At 42.8% G+C, this 15,630-nt stretch overlaps 2 protein-coding genes across 24 annotated transcripts; one reads left to right on the top strand and one right to left on the bottom strand.

Moving 5' to 3' along the window:
* Positions 1-5,981: 5,981 nt before the first annotated feature.
* Positions 5,982-12,297, top strand: LOC4352171 (putative pentatricopeptide repeat-containing protein At5g06400, mitochondrial). Of its 23 annotated transcripts, none has more exons than XM_015765024.3 (6): positions 5,982-9,802; positions 9,970-10,029; positions 10,105-10,207; positions 11,059-11,130; positions 11,316-11,529; positions 12,010-12,297. In XM_015765024.3, the coding sequence occupies exon 1, from the start codon at positions 6,205-6,207 to the stop codon at positions 9,592-9,594; it is 3,390 nt and encodes a 1,129-aa protein (XP_015620510.1). In that variant the 5' UTR covers positions 5,982-6,204; the 3' UTR covers positions 9,595-9,802; positions 9,970-10,029; positions 10,105-10,207; positions 11,059-11,130; positions 11,316-11,529; positions 12,010-12,297. The 23 variants fall into 23 exon arrangements, with proteins under 23 accessions (XP_015620510.1, XP_015620507.1, XP_015620513.1 ...); XM_015765021.3 differs by having other exon boundaries at positions 9,970-10,025; XM_015765027.3 differs by having other exon boundaries at positions 9,970-10,025; positions 10,153-10,207.
* An 86-nt stretch (positions 12,298-12,383) lies between these two features.
* Positions 12,384-15,324, bottom strand: LOC4352172 (iron-sulfur cluster co-chaperone protein HscB homolog). Its single transcript, XM_015765036.3, has 6 exons — positions 14,855-15,324; positions 13,718-13,814; positions 13,536-13,625; positions 13,243-13,308; positions 12,993-13,061; positions 12,384-12,900 (listed from the first exon to the last, which is right to left on the bottom strand). Exons 1-6 carry the CDS (start codon positions 15,175-15,177, stop codon positions 12,763-12,765), a joined length of 783 nt encoding a protein of 260 aa, XP_015620522.1. The 5' UTR covers positions 15,178-15,324; the 3' UTR covers positions 12,384-12,762.
* Positions 15,325-15,630: the final 306 nt, after the last annotated feature.

Raw genomic sequence — 15,630 nt, forward strand, 5'->3', positions numbered from 1 at the left:
GCGACTGATAGTAGTAGGAAATGAAGAACGAATGGTAATAGTAAATCGTTATATCCCCGAGAACGGTCCTCCGTTGGAGTTTGAAGCAGTATTGCCTCCGTTGGTGTTGACGGGAGCCTCCTTCTCCTTGTCTCCAATGTTACTGTTGTCGCCGGTGTTCGACATGTTGGCGCAGACGATGCAGAGGAAGACGAACAAAAGCAGTCGCGTGTAGCGCTCCCCAAAAACTTCGCCTGTCTACCCATGCAGGTTCTCAAGCGGACGGAGTTTCGGAGGCACCTACTCGTTCCGATCACCCGTGTGCGCGGGATGAACAGAACCGGGGAAACAGAGAGATAGCGCAGGAACTGAAGGAGAGTATCACGTAGGAACAGCAGCAGGAGGAAGATTCGATCTTTGAGAGCCTCTGCCTTGCGTTATATATAGAGAGATCTCCATTACCACACAAATAAATCTCTCATTTGTTGTGAAGGTTACCACACATTGAATCTATTATTTGTTGTGGAGATTACAACAAATAAATCTCTCATTTGTTGTGGATGTTACAACACAATGAATGTCTCATTCGTTGTGGAGGTTACAACACAATGAATTTCATTTGTTAATGGTGACTTTATTCTCGTCTATTACAAAACGGAAGAGCAGCAGGCAGGCTCGGCTCAGTCGGCCGCCCCGCCTCGCCACGCCCATTGCCGAGGCCAACTCGGCGCACGCGCGCGTGTGTAGCAGTCCAACCATCACCTCAACCGGTCAATAGGGAATCTCCAATATCACCCTATTTAAGTTGAGGTTCTTCTACCTAAATTTTCAAGGCAGTATTATTGTCTCTAACATTACTTGTGGGCTCTTGAGATTTTAGTTGAATTAAATTGGGCCTAGCCTATTTATTCCAACAATCCCCACCAAATTTCATGGCTCACAACAAATGTTCTCAAAACTGAACCTGTTAGTTATACCAGTGTTTTGATGGAGACTGTTAAGTTGAACTTCCACCTAGGAAAAGAGCTACACCATATCACAACTGAACAATGGACTATGCATTGAATTGTCAGTCTTGTGCGATTCAGGTTTCACTCAAACCCTTAACTGGTACTGGGCTGCCGTTTGCATCCCCTCTGTTTGGATCATATAAGTCATACTCCTGGACTTTTCATGAGTATCTAGAGATTACCCAGATCTCATAGACTATAACTAGCAATTGGACTCATATAGGTGTGTTCCTTCTAAGATATTCTGTAGGATGACATCTCTGCTTTATGAAAAGCCACTCGGATCACATTAAGGTGTATACCATCGTACCATACAGAATAGAAGAGAAGTACATCATGAAGATAAACTCATTTTGAGGGTCTCTTCTCTCAGTTACCCAATAGTTTGTTTTGCCATCCAAATTCACGGGATCTCCGATCATAATGGACAGGTTACCACCATTGTGCATCTCTAAGTGGGTCTCAAGCCTATCTCCCTCGATGCACAGTCTATCACATTATGTGGTAGCCCCTTGATAAACTGATCTGCCAGATTTTTAGCCGTCAGGGTATAGTCAAATGCTATCACTCCGGAGTTTTTCCTCTTTCTAACATACTTCAGTCTTCTTTTAACATGCCTGGATGACTTCATATTGTCCTTCGAACTGTTCACTTTAATAATCACTGTTTAATTATCACAGTTCATCAGGATTACTGGTACTGAAATTTTTAACCACCGGCAAGTCCATCAGGAGCTCACGAAGCCATTCGGCCTCAACTGTGGCAATATCTAAAGTTGTGAGTTCTGATTCCATTGTCTCATTAAGATGGTCTGCTTGCAAGTCTTCCAGGAAACAGCGCCCCCTCCAAGTGTGAACACATACCCACTTGTGGCCTTTATCTCATCAGCATCAGATATCCAGTTTGAATCACTATAGCCCTCCAGTACTTTTGGGTACCCAGCGTAGTGAATTCCATAGCTCATTGTCCTTTTTAGATAGCGCATTACTCTTTCAAGAGCATGCCAATGATCATCTCCCGGATTTAAAACAAACCGGCTCAACTTGCTCACAGCAAATGAGATGTCAGGCCTCGTTGCACTAGCTAAGTACATCAATGAACCAATGATCTGGGAGTATCTCAATTGATACCTTGCTATTCTTCAATTTTTTCTTAATAGCACACTAGAATTATGAGGAGTAAGAGCTACCTTGCAGTCACTATAACCAAAGCGACTCAGGACCTTGTCCACATAATGAGATTGCACAAGTGTAATCCCACCCTCATCTCCTCTCAGTAGTTTAATGTTAAGAATAACATCAGTCACTCCCAAATCCTTCATTTCAAAGCTTTTGGACAGAAAGTCCTTGACCTCCTCAATCACAATGAGGCTGGTCCCAAAGATCAATATGACATCGACATATAAACACAAGATCACTCCCTCTCCCCCACCATAGCGATAGTACACACATTTGCCAACTTCATTCACAACAAAGCCAGCGGATATAAGTGTATCGTCAAACTTCTCATGCCATTGCTTAGGCGCTTGTTTGAGACTATACAATGACTTCAACAGCTTGCACACCATTCCCTCTTGACCTTCTAGTACATACCCATCTGGTTGATCCATATAGATCTCCTCCTCCAACTCTCCATTGAGGAAAGTTGTCTTAACATCCATCTGATGGATGACTAGACCATGAGAGGCTGCCAGAGTGAGTAGTACTCGAATCATAGTCAAGCGAGCAACCGATGAATAAGTGTCGAAAAAGTCCTCGCCTTCTTTTTGGGTATAACCCTTGGCCACAAGTCTTGCCTTGTACTTTTTAATTGTACCATCAGGCCTAAGTTTTTTCTTGAAAACCCATTTGCATCCTACATGCTTGCACCCATATGGACGCTCGATGACTTCCCAAGTACCATTAGACATAATTGAGTCCATCTCCCTGCGTACCACTTCCTTCCAATTGTCACTTAATCAGCGTCAAGAGAAGAATATGCCTCTTCAATGGTTCTTGGAGTATCATCCACAAGATATGCAATGTAGTCATCTCCAAAAGACTTTGCAGTCCTTTCTCTCTTATTCTTTCGAGTGGCTACAATGTTATCCTCCTCAGGATTTTCCTCAAGCGTTTGATCAATGTGTTCTATCGGCACAAAGTGTTCAGGGGATAAAATAGGTTCTTGGCTAGAAGTGCTAGGTGCATTTTTCATAGGAAATTCATTCTCAAAAAATGTGGCATCTATGGACTCAGTAATTGTACCAACACGCATGTCGGGTACTCCAGAATTTTCTATTAAGAACCTATATCACACACTGTGGATAGCATAACCAAGGAACACACAATCTACGGTTTTTTGTTCAAGTTTACGCTTTTTGACTATATGTACATTTACCTTGGGCAAACAACCCCATGTGCGCAGGTGAGAGAGATTTAATTTCTTCCTTTCCCATTCCTCGTATGGTGTTACTTCCTGATGTTTAGTAGGAATTCTATTAAGTTACTTCATTATGTATGTAGGCTGGGTGTGCTTGGTGCTCTTCTTTTAAGTAGCAAGCTTCTTTATGTTGTCTCAGAGCATCTCCAACAACCTCTCCAAGTGACTCTCTAAGCTAAATTTTAGCTATTCTAGCCAAAAGACGTCTTTCAACATCCTCTCCAACTGGATGGCTAAGCCATCCGGCTAGCCAAAACTCTCACCCTCCCTCCACTAGTCAAATTAGGAAGCTAAAAATCACTAGCCAACCATGGGCCTCATACACATTCCACCTCCATCTCCTTCGGCTCTTCTCCAGGACGGCGCAGGCGGCCACGACCTCGACGCCGCCGCCGTGCACCGCTGCAACCACCAGCTTCCGGCACCGCTCGATGGCTGTGAGCGCTACCTGCATCTCCAGGATGGCGCAGCGGAGCCCACCAGCCGCAGGCGCGGGGTCGCCGCCGCCCGGTGAGGAGGGGCCATGGCGGGGTTCCCGGGGCAGTGCGGGCCGGCAGGGGAGAGCACGACGGCATGCGCGGCTAGGATGCGGTCGAGGAGCGCCATGGCGCGTGGGATCTCCGCGAAGGCGTCCGGGCTGAGGGCGTTGAGCTGGGCGGAGCGGTTGAGGCGGACCTTGTAAACCACCGTGGACGGGTCGGGCGGCGTCACGGCGAGCGTCTTGAACCCACGCCGGAGCTCCGCCTCGAGCAAGGCGCCGATGCCGCCGAGGCGCCCTCCTAGTGTGGCGAGGGAGGGAGGAAGCGGCGGCGGGGCGGCTCGACGAGAAAGAGGATTGGAGAGAGGGGAAGGAAGAAGAAAGGGGGATGAGAATGACTGGTGGGGTCCATTGGTTAATAGAGAGTATAATGCGGAGAGTCTGTTGGAATAGAATGCAAATTTGACTCTCTAAACTTTTGTTAGGTTGGCCAAATAGGTATTTGGAGAGCTAAAAATGACCACTCTATTAAAGATGCTCTTCGATTTGAACTTCTTTCATGGGGGATACATACCGTCTTATAGCAGCTTAATTTAGAACACGATGGCGAAGAGGACACTCCATTAGAGTAGCAAAAGAGTGCATGGTTGAATTCAAGCATGAGGCAAGCAATAAGAATCAAATAATAAAAAAAGCCAGATTTGGTGGAGAAACGTCCCCCAAACATTTTTTTCAAAATTTTTTGCTATAAGATATTATGACTTCATGGACACTCTGTAAACGTCAGAGCCGTCCTAACAATTTTGGGGCCAGTGAAAAATATAAATGAGACCTTATTTTCTAAAAAGTAATTGATTAATACATAAGGGTTATATATTTGGAACGGATATTCACAGCCACTGTTTTTTTACCACTGTTTGTTCTTTGATATGCACTGTCTGACAAGCACGTCAGGAAAGGTAGCATCGACCTAATACTCTTTTTTAAGACTGTTTTTAGATCGAGGGGCAAAAAAAATTTTTAAGGTGTCACATTGAATATACGGATATACATTTGAACTATTAAACATAGTCTAATAACAAAACAAATTATAGATTTCGCATGTAAACTGCGAGACGAATTTATTAAGCCTAATTAATTTATCATTAGTAAATGTTTACTGTAGCACCACATTATCAAATTATGGAGCAACTAGGCTTAAAAGATTCGTCTCGCAATTTACACGTAATCTGTATAATTAGTTTTTTTTTTCTATATTTAATACCTTATACATGTGTCCAAATATTTAGTATGATAGGGTGAAAAAACTTGCTAGGGGATCTAAATAAGCCCTTAGATATATTCTGCTATTAAACAAGTAGGAATTGTTTGCAATCAATGACAACTAATGGTATATCAAATAAGCTCATTCACCTGTATATTATAATGGCGATCTGGTTAAGTAAAATATCGTTGCAATAATTCATTTTTTCTTACTAAATAGAAAAATATAATCTAAGAACGCATGTTCACATCCCCGTCATGAAACTTTACGATTACCATCGAACACTTGTCGGAATTGAGAAAAAAAAACAGCTTGTTCTAGTGGTGGAGCAGGAAGAGTGAAATTCAAAAAGCATAATCTAAAGATCATAAACATGTCAGAACATCAATTTCAATTGAAACATATGGTTATTAAGCCTCTGCAGGCCCGGTAAATGTAAAAATTAGCTTATGAACACGTCATTATTATAATATTCATTTCTAGTTGAATAAAAGAAAAAAAACACATAAAAAATTTTGAAATACATCTGGATCCACATGTAAGGTATCTATCTCAACCTCTATCTCCAATTGCCCTTCATCCTCAGCCTAAGGCCGGCGATCACCTCGTGATGTGGTTGTTCAACGCATTCGAAAGGTCCAACGTTCTACAGTAACCAAACAGAAACATCGAATTTAGATAATCTTGGACTAACCTAGCCATCAGAATGTAAAGTAATAGTGGCATATATCCTATCCATATGAGAGTAAAGTTACCCTGTTTCTCAAAAAAAAAAAAAAAAAGAAAGAGCAAAGTACCCTTTAAAGTACGGATAATTTTTCGGACGTCGGATGGAGATCCATCGTCTCACAGCCCTCCCCTTCCTCTCTACCCTCTACCGAGTCGAGCGTCGCGTCCGCCGCCGCCGGCGCCGCCGCCCCCCGCCTCTTCTCCCACCCGCGCGCCACCGCTCTCCGCCGGCGAGCCGTAACACTAACCCGCTCCTCCCCCCGCCCACACCACTCCATTTTCTTCCTCATCTCCGGTCTGCAAAACGGTAGTTAAACAACGGGGATATGTTCGCCGCGAAATCAAACCGGGGAAGAATGTACATGGCGACGAGGAGCGCCGCCGCCAGGCTGCTCTCCTCCTCCTCCGCCGCCGCCGCCGCCTCTCCCCTTTGGTCCAGACGCCGGCGCCGCCATCCATTCCTCCATCCGCCCTCCCGCTCCAAGACCACCTCCTCCTCCTCCAGCAGCAGCAAGCCTCCTCGCCGCCCACCGCCTCGCAAGGACGGCGGCGGGCCGCGCCCGTGCCTCTTCCAAGAACTCTCCGGTCTCGTCGCCCCATCCGCCAGCGATGACCCCGCGTTTCAGCCTCGGCGAGATGGGCAGGAGCGGTGTGGCCTCCTCGGCCATGACACTGCGCAGTGCGCGGAAGGTGCTCGACGAATTACCCCTGAGGGAGCGGCTGCGGCTTCTGGTTCTTTCACCGGTAGCGTTCCGAACAATGACGCTCTTGGGTTCCTTCCTGATGGTGGGATTGGGCCTCGTAGCACTGCAACAGGCGGTGCTCCGGACAGTGAGCAATCTATCCAGGAGGTGGGCGATGGAAATGCTGGAGATGTTGAGAATATCAGTGAGGTTGTGCATAGGGTAACAGAAGTTTTGCGGGCAGAGGTGCCTGGATTGTCTGTGGAACAGAGGCTGGAGAACCTGGGAGTTACATATACACCGAGGCTTGTGAGCTTGGTGCTCAACAGGTGCTTCAAGAAGAGGCATTTGGGGTTCAAATTCTTTGACTGGGTTAGGCAAGTTCCTGGATTCCAGCACACCACGGAGACGTACAACGCAATGCTGTACATTGCGGGTGAGGAGAGGAACTTTGGGGCCATGGAGAAGTTGATGGATGAGATGGATAAGGAGATGTGTTTGAAGGACATCAAGACATGGACAATCGTCATATCCAGTTATGGGAAGGCAAGGCAGATTGGCAAGATGCTATCTACCTTTCAGGCTATGGGGAAATCGAGACATGTGGCAGCAGATAGTAAAGTTTATAGGACGATACTTCATGCTTTATGCAATTCTGCAAAGTCCGAGCTTGCTCTTGAGTTCTACAAAGATATGGCAAGGAACACGGAGGTTGGATCTGACATTTTTCGACTTCTATTGTGTTGTCTCGCAGGATCAGATAATGCTGAAGGTGTTTTTTATGTCAGAGATGATATGATTAAGAGCATGAAGTATCCAGAGGAGTATTGTTATCTGGAAGCTCTACGGAGCTTCTGTGTTTCAGGAAAAATAGAAGAGGCTCAGAAAATCTTCCAGCAGATGATGAACAAGTCCATTGCTAGCTCATCTGCATTTGAAATCCTATTGAGGGGCCTTTGCAAAGATGGAAGGATGGATAAAGCTCTTCAAGTTATGGAGTACATGAAAAGCAACTCATCTGCGAGCAGTGCCACCTTTGGTTCTCTCATTGATGGCTACCTGAGGAAAGGAGAGCGTATGAAGGCACTTGAGGTGCTTCAGGAAATGAGGGAATATGGATGTGTTCCATTGGCATCATCTTATACTCAGCTCATGCAACACCTCTTTGCATTTGATCAACATGAAGCAGCATGTAGATTGTATGAGGAAATGCAGGAAAATGGTATTGAACCAGATGTTGTGGCAATCACAGCACTGATAGGTGGGCATGTTCGTAATGGACATATATCTGAAGCATGGGATGCATTTAGGAATATCAATGAGAATGGTCAGAAACCCACATTGAAAGCTTATACAGTGTTCATCCAAGAGCTCTGTAAGGCCTCCAGGCCCCTTGAAGCACTAAAACTTCTGAAGGAAATGCTGGAATCAGATTTCAGGCCTTCCGAGCAAACTTTCAGCAGGATTATTTCCACTCTGTATGACAATCACTATTTGGAAGAAGCTAGCAATATTGAGAGGATGCGAGCATCTTTTAATTGTTGTAGCCCTATAGAAGAGCTGCAACGCAGAACATTGGATCAAGTTGACTACACTGATAAATTTGAAAAATCATCTGGATCTGGTCCGGAAGAGAAGGAAAGGACAGTGGAGTTTGTTGGTCATCCTTCGTATAAAGACTGTGAGGTCTCAGGGAGCTTTCCTTGTGATGACACACAGGATTTAGAACAAGCAAAGGATTACAACAATGAAGACGTTGAACAAATATGTCGGATTCTGTCATCTTCTGATTGCTGGAGCTCAATAGAACAGGCTTTAGAGATGACATCAATATCTTTTACTCCAGATCTTGTTGATGCCATTATGAAGCGTTGTAAGGCAAACAGTCGTGCTGCTTTACAATTTTTTTCTTGGGTAGGCAAACGATCTTACTACATGCAGACAACAAAGACATATAACACAGCCATAAAACTCGCTGGCTCTGCAAAAGATTTTAAGCACATGAGGCATCTTTACAGAGAGATGATATGGGCAGAGTGTTGCCCAACAGTGGATACATGGAATGTCATGATTTGTCAGTATGGAAATGCTGGTCTAACTGAAATGGCCCTTGAAACATTCTACCAGATGAAGCAGGGTGGCTTTCAGCCTGACAAAACTACTTACAGTCACCTAATAATGTACCTCAGCCGCAGAAAAGGGAGGAAAGTAGATGCTGCAGTCAAGATTTTCCATGAAATGTGTCGTGCAGGCTATATACCTGACAATGGAATGGTTTGCACATATCTTTCTGTGTTATGTGAGTGTGGGATGATAGATCGTGCTGAAAGCTCAGTAGTACTATTATGTAAACATGGATTTTCTATTCAGGCTGGCTACTCCATACTCATTAGATCATTGTGCAGGTCTGATAGAATGGCCGAAGCTCTCAGTTTGTTCGATAATATTAAGAATTATGGATGTTCAAGAAGTGCATACATGTATGGGAGTCTCATTCACGCGTTGTTGAGGAGGGATCGCTTTGAAGATGCTTCAGCTAAGCTTGCAGAAATGAAGAATTTAGGTATAGCTCAAAGCACACATATGTATACCTCATTCATGATCTATTACTTGGGGAAAAGGGATGTTTCCAAAGCGATGGATGTACTTAAGGAGATGACAGAAAATGGATGTGAGCCTACTGTTGTCACTTACTCTGCATTGATCCGTGGTCACATGGCAATGGGTATGGTTTCAGAGGCTTGGGATGTCTTCCAACGCATGAAACTGAAGGGACCTGTGCCAGACTTTGAGACCTACTCAATGTTCATGTCATGCCTTTGTAAGGCAGGTAGATCAGAGGATGGGTTGCAGCTTATTCATGACATGCTGAATAGTGGTATCATCCCCAGTGCAGTGAACTTCAGAACTGTTGTCCATGGTCTGAATATGGAGGGCAAGTACAAGCTAGCTGATTCTGTTCTCCAGTCAAAATGGCAATTGCGGAATCGAAGGACCTTCTCAGATTCGTTTATTGTCAATTCATCTGCTTAATTCACATTCTCTGTTGAAAATTTATCATGAGTAGTGCTCCATGTTCAACTTATTTATTGGAACAAGAGTTGTATGTGGTACGAGCATTTGAACAAGAAACATTATTTATTGCACTATGCGGAATGCCCAGATCAGTAATCAGAGGAACACTTTATCCAATTTAGAGCAGTGAACTGTTGTAACACTGGCTGCATGAGGACCTTATAAGGTATTCCTTCTTTCTCTTGCTTTGACATTTATTCTTCATTCAACAGTGCAACCTAGCTGTGATCGCTAAAGATACCGCCCCTGTTGATTTCTTAACCCGCAGCCTGTCCCTTGCCATTCCCCTCCTCTACGTGAGCTAACCTGGTGCACTCATTCTTCTCTAACTAGGATACCTCTCGATGGCAGCAGTGCTATCTCCACTGATCGTGGTCCAGGATGTAGAGGTGGGTATGTATTCGTTGATACTCTACTGATTAGAATTTGACGAACCACTGTCATTCAATCTGCTGACACATATTGCAGTTAATGTCTGTTCTTCCTGCCTGTATAAACACTGTTTGATGCATGTAGAAATGTGTACCTTGCAATGTCATGCATGGATCAAAATCAGACAGCTCAAGATAAGGTATTACAAGCACACTTAATTGAACAAATTCGACATGCTGCACTTTGATTGACAATTTTGAGGGCAACACCAATCTTGATTTGAGTGAAAACTTGCTTTATGTTTCTATTTGTTCCATTTCTGTCTTTTCACATGCAAGTGCAACCTTATTTTTTTATGAGACGTTGCTGTACAAGATTACCAGCATTTTCTTCCCAATGAACAATACAGAATGTTGTTTCTTATTAATGGTTCTATCCAGCAATCCAGTCTTCTATAGGTTGTCCTGTTTTTGAGCAGTATTCAGGAGGGCAGATCCCTCCCTTGAATTTGGAAGTGACTAGTATATTCAATGCGTGCGCATATGCAATGCTCTTTGCAGGCACACAACATTATTTTAGCTTCATTGAATTCTGACATTTGCTGTTTTGGCAAATAGTTATGAACCTCTCAACACCAGTCTGTGTTTTGTAGGTACCCTACTTTGAATATGCTCACTTGCTTGTAATTTGCAGTATAATTGATTAAAGTTCCTCCTGAAGTAACTTCCATCAATCTATTCGCGCAGTTAATATGTGTACGCATGATCAAGTTTCAGTATTGCTATTTGTATCACAGTTATTCTTTATGGGTTGGTTTTATTTACTTTGCTTCACTTACAAGACTGCTCAGAGATTATAAGCAAAGCTGTGTCTTTGTAATATGTGGGGGTAGACCATTCCTTCTTTAGGAAATTCCTGATGCTGATTCCCTGTACTGGAATCTGATAGTAGAAATTTTTTAAGAAATTTTTTTATGCTGATTCCCTGTACTGTAATCTGATAGTAGAAATTTTAGCACTGAGCCACTGACTGGCGTTTTAATAATCGCAGAGCTCACACTGAAGTCTGCCCTCATGCTCTGGTCTTAATTTGTCATATTACTGATGAAAGTCTTAGGAAATGGTATGAGCAACAAATGAACCACATAGTTCTTTTCTATTGTTGTATGGCTTGATAGGTATAAGTAAAGTACCTTTGTTGTTGCTTGATTCCTTGCAATACATCAACTGTAAACTATGTGTTGAACCAAAGTTGCAAAGTTTTGCTGCTATTCTTGCTACTTAATCTTCGTTTCTGTGTCTGTTCAGAAGGAAGCCCATGACTTGAACTGAAAAGGTAACGTTACAAAAGAATTAGTACAAGGCCGAAAGCAACAGGAAGGGTCTCCAACTGAAGAGAATAGAAAAAAAAAATCCAGAGGAGACCATGGCAGATAACAGAGAGGTTCAAAGCCTTTGCATTGCTCTATCTCAAAGACCCCGAACCATCCTCAGTTCCATTTAAAACGTGCTTAATAGAAAGGTAATGTTTCAGTAAAAAATAAAAACTAACGTTAAAGCTTGGGTTACAGTACGATTACGTCTTGATGCAAACTTGCAAAGTGAGAGTCTGCTTCCTTGATAAAAACAAATTCCTGAAGACTTGGTGGTTTGTTGTTTTTCTACAATATTGCTTTGAGTTCTTGCTAAACTATAGCTGTGTAATGTAATGATGTAGCTAAGTTTCAGATTCTGTGGTTCATTAGTATGCAGAGATATAAGCGTGATATTTACCAATTTTCTAGCTCTCATAATGGGTTCCATGTTCAAGTTTACTAGTGTTTCAGTAAAGCCTAAGTGGAATCTTGATAATCTCTGAATAGAGAATTTTGATTTTTTTAAAAAAGGATTTAAAATTCTGCTAAGTACTTAAGTACCATGCCGAACTGGTACATGCTATTTGTATTTTACTTATGATCTTTGTCAATTTCTAAGATTCTAATCATGGATACGACTTGTCTAGGCCACGTGTGATTCATAATGGTGACTGGTGGGCGTCTTCTATGGCTGCAGCACTCTTGGAATTCAACTTGGTAATTGGTGTGAATCATCAAATATATTGTTACATGGTTCCGAAGTTCTAGGACGGTGTTGCATAATTGCAGCATATTGTTATTATATTAATCATTCTAAGATGATGTTTTCGCTTCAATATACCATGTAAGGTATTCAATTTTGTGACATAGCCGTGAAAGTTTCTACCTATCCATCATTTCTCAATGAAACGTATGTAATGTATATTTTGAACTCATCATATGGGATTCTGAAATCTGAAATAAGAACGTAACTGTGTTGGCTCGAGGATTCACTGAATTAACAGAGTTAGGCTCCACAAGCTTTAAACTTCAACTTGTCCATGCTTTAAACTGCTTTGCACCCACTGAACTTTTCAAGTGTAGCACATTTTACATATAACTTATTGAGCAAAGAATGAATGTAATTCTTGGTAATAACAAATATCAGTTTCCATTTCATTGTCTGCCTAGTGCTGCCTGTATATATCTGTGATGAAATATTTTTACAGCGAGGAGAAATGTGGAAATATGTCTTTCCCCTTCCTGCAGCATTGCAACCATGGAGTGAAGAGAGCGCTGGCTGGTTGAGTGGTGGTGAGGAAGCATCCGGCATTATTTCATCCTAAGAGCAATGTAGTAAACATGGGTCATCCAAGAACATGGGCTAGCCTCCACATCTGTTGCCACTGTACACTTTACAATTAGAGCTTCTTTATGGTTTCTTCCACTGCGCGTTCATAATACCTCATTCTCTGTGTAGCTTTCACTGCACGGTCGAAATCCCTCCTTTCAAATGCTTCCTGGAAGGAATGGGACCAGGTTTCCAGCTTTCTCTTAATCTGATAAAGGTGATATAGTGCGAGCCTAGAAATCAGTCAAGCGTATTTATGCTTCGAAATAACAACCATGACATAATTGTGCTTAACAGAACCTGAGATTGTATCTTCTCCAGGGTTTGAGAATCATTGGCATCATTAACTGCTTCACGTATCTCCATCATCTGCAAATTATGTAGAAATATAGCTTTGTTTCTTCAAATTGATCTTGAATTGAAATATACATGTCATCGCAATTACTATTACTTCTGTGTGAAGTTATTGACACAAGCGTCATGGAAATATATAAACTAGTGATTAAGTGGCTGCATCAGAACCACAGAAAAAAAGATTCAAACAGGTTACCTCCATAAGAAGTTCAGGATCAGTGATAGTCTTTTCTTCATCAATGGGTATCCCCTCTAGTTGGAGCTGCAGAATGGTTTTATATGGTTGAGAAGCAATTTAAAAGATGATGTAGATGGATGCTTACATAGATGTTCCATGTAAAAAAGGTCATATGTTTACAGGTCAAGTATATTTTTTATATTATTTTGAGTGGAGATGGAGATGGTTTAGCCTCATATAATCATAACCTAATATGGGTTAAAATGAGATGAAATAGGCTGTATTTTTTAAGTATTACTGGAAGAACTTACCAAGTATAATGCCCTTGACAAAGGTTTGCTCAGTGTGCGGTATGCATCAATTACAAGTGCTGATTGCTCAGCAGCAAAGGCTCTCTCTTTCTACACAAAACAGAAGCCAAGTCACAAATTGTTTTGAAGACAAAGGTACGAATACTATAGATTGGTAAGAATGCCAGGGCCTAGGGAGAGACCTCAGATTTAGAATGAACTAGGTCAGGATGTAACTTCTTCTGCCAGTCTTTGTATTTCCCTTCTAAATTGTTATCCTTTATGGTGTATTCCCTTTCTCTGCCAAAGTAATGAAGTAAATTATTGATGTATGATTAAGGCATAGAAAATATTGACAGAAACTTATGCAATTGTAGAAAATTTTGAAAATATTATTTTAAGAGTAAAATTCATAACGTGATTACCATGATGGTACCACTGTATTTATCATGAAGCAGATCATTGGAACAAATTGTGAATTTGCCATATCATTACAGGAGAGGTCAAACACTTAGGGTGGACAAAATATACAGTGTGGATACAAGACTATCCAACTGAAACGCTCACGAGTTTTCTGAAGGGGAGATTTGGAAATTTAATAAATTATAAGCATTAAGCAAATAGGTAGAAAATCACGAAACCATCACCAAACAAACTACTTGCGTTATTACCTAAACAGCCAACATGGAAATGAATAGAAGGGAACTTATCACTTATCAGCATAATAAACTATGCAGACATATTCCCCCAGGTAGGATTGGTGGATAGAGCAAGTTGGAATATGAACTTCGAACTATATCCAGCTAATCCCAATTCCACCTCCCAATAATTCTTTTTTTTAATATTACAGATCAGTGCATCAACAATCAAACATTATACTAACATAATTGCATTGCCCTAGAAATTTCCCTAAAATGACAACATGTTTTGGCCAACCTAAGAGTCGCATCAAAATGCACATATCTTGTAACAATCATTGCAAATTACCAGTCCTATTATCGCAATCACATCAAAATTGCCAGTAGGATAATTTTCGTCCTAACCATAAAAGCTAAAGCTGGTGTCCAGTTTCCCTTTCTGCATAACCCATCAAGCTACGAACACTTATTTGCGCTGCAGATGATACAAAGAAGGCCCAAGAACATAGAAACCGTCCTTGTACAAGTAGCATTTCAGCATTGCAATACATAATGCCTACGAGCTGAGCAGTTATGACGATCACTGCACAATCCAATTATACCCAAAATACACTAGAATTCGAAAGAGACGACACGATTCATTCACAAACAAAAGACAATAATGAGCCAATTAGCATCTGATTAAGTGGGGATGCTACTCACAGGCCAAAGATCCGGAAATAATCGACGGCGGGGTCGACGGGCTGCACGCTGCCGCAGGACCCGCATGAGAGGAACGCGCCGCTCGCGCCGCAGCTCCAGCACTCGCCTCCCCCTGCCCGGTCCGAGAGGCTCCGGGAGGAGGAGGAGGAGCCCCGAGCGAAGGCTGCGAGATCGCGGGTGGTGGTGGTAGAGGCGGAGGAGGAGGAGGAGGAGGAGGGCACGGTGGGGACAGGGGGAAGCGGGTTCCTCCTCCTGGCGCCGCGGCCAGCGGCTCCGGCCGCCGCCGCGAGGTGGAGGCGGAGCTGCCCGGGTCGGCGCCACATGTGGGGCTTTCTGCGGCGGGGGCGCCTCTGTGCGGATGCGGGTAAGTCCGGCGAGCGGCGGCGGCGGCGGCGGCGCGGAGAGAAGGGGGGGATATGCGGTTGAGTTGAGAGCCAAGTATTTTGTGTGGGTTTCGGTGGTTGACAGGTGGGGCCCCTGGTAGCTTTCTCCCGTGAAAAACTAGTGCGGAGGTGTGTTGGTTTTAATGGCTTTGGTTTAGATCCCATCATGGCTTATGTGGACGTTAAGAGCAAGTCCAATAATATAACCAATTGTTGGTTCTAAATCATTTATATCTAATCTAATACTCTAGTCATCCTATCTTTCTATAAAGTTATCCCCCACTAACTTCTTAAGCTTGACATGCAAAGATGCCACATCATCATCTACTAACAAGATACCATATCATTATCCACTAATTAACAAGATGACACATCATCATCCACTAACAATCA

The sequence above is a fragment of the Oryza sativa genome, chromosome 12 (genome assembly GCF_034140825.1).
Source record: "Oryza sativa Japonica Group chromosome 12, ASM3414082v1".
Taxonomy (NCBI): Eukaryota; Viridiplantae; Streptophyta; class Magnoliopsida; order Poales; family Poaceae; genus Oryza; species Oryza sativa.

Excerpts from the sequence above, each read along its gene's own strand:
- LOC4352171 (XM_015765017.3), top strand. The coding sequence starts at position 6,205 with ATGTTCGCCGCGAAATCAAACCGGGGAAGAATGTACATGGCGACGAGG.
- LOC4352172 (XM_015765036.3), bottom strand. The coding sequence starts at position 15,177 with ATGTGGCGCCGACCCGGGCAGCTCCGCCTCCACCTCGCGGCGGCGGCC. Across the intron at positions 13,309-13,535 it reads TGTCAAGGGCATTATACTTG|CTCCAACTAGAGGGGATACC; the intron begins GTAAGTTCTTCC and ends ACCATTCTGCAG. Across the intron at positions 13,062-13,242 it reads ATCCTGAACTTCTTATGGAG|ATGATGGAGATACGTGAAGC; the intron begins GTAACCTGTTTG and ends CATAATTTGCAG.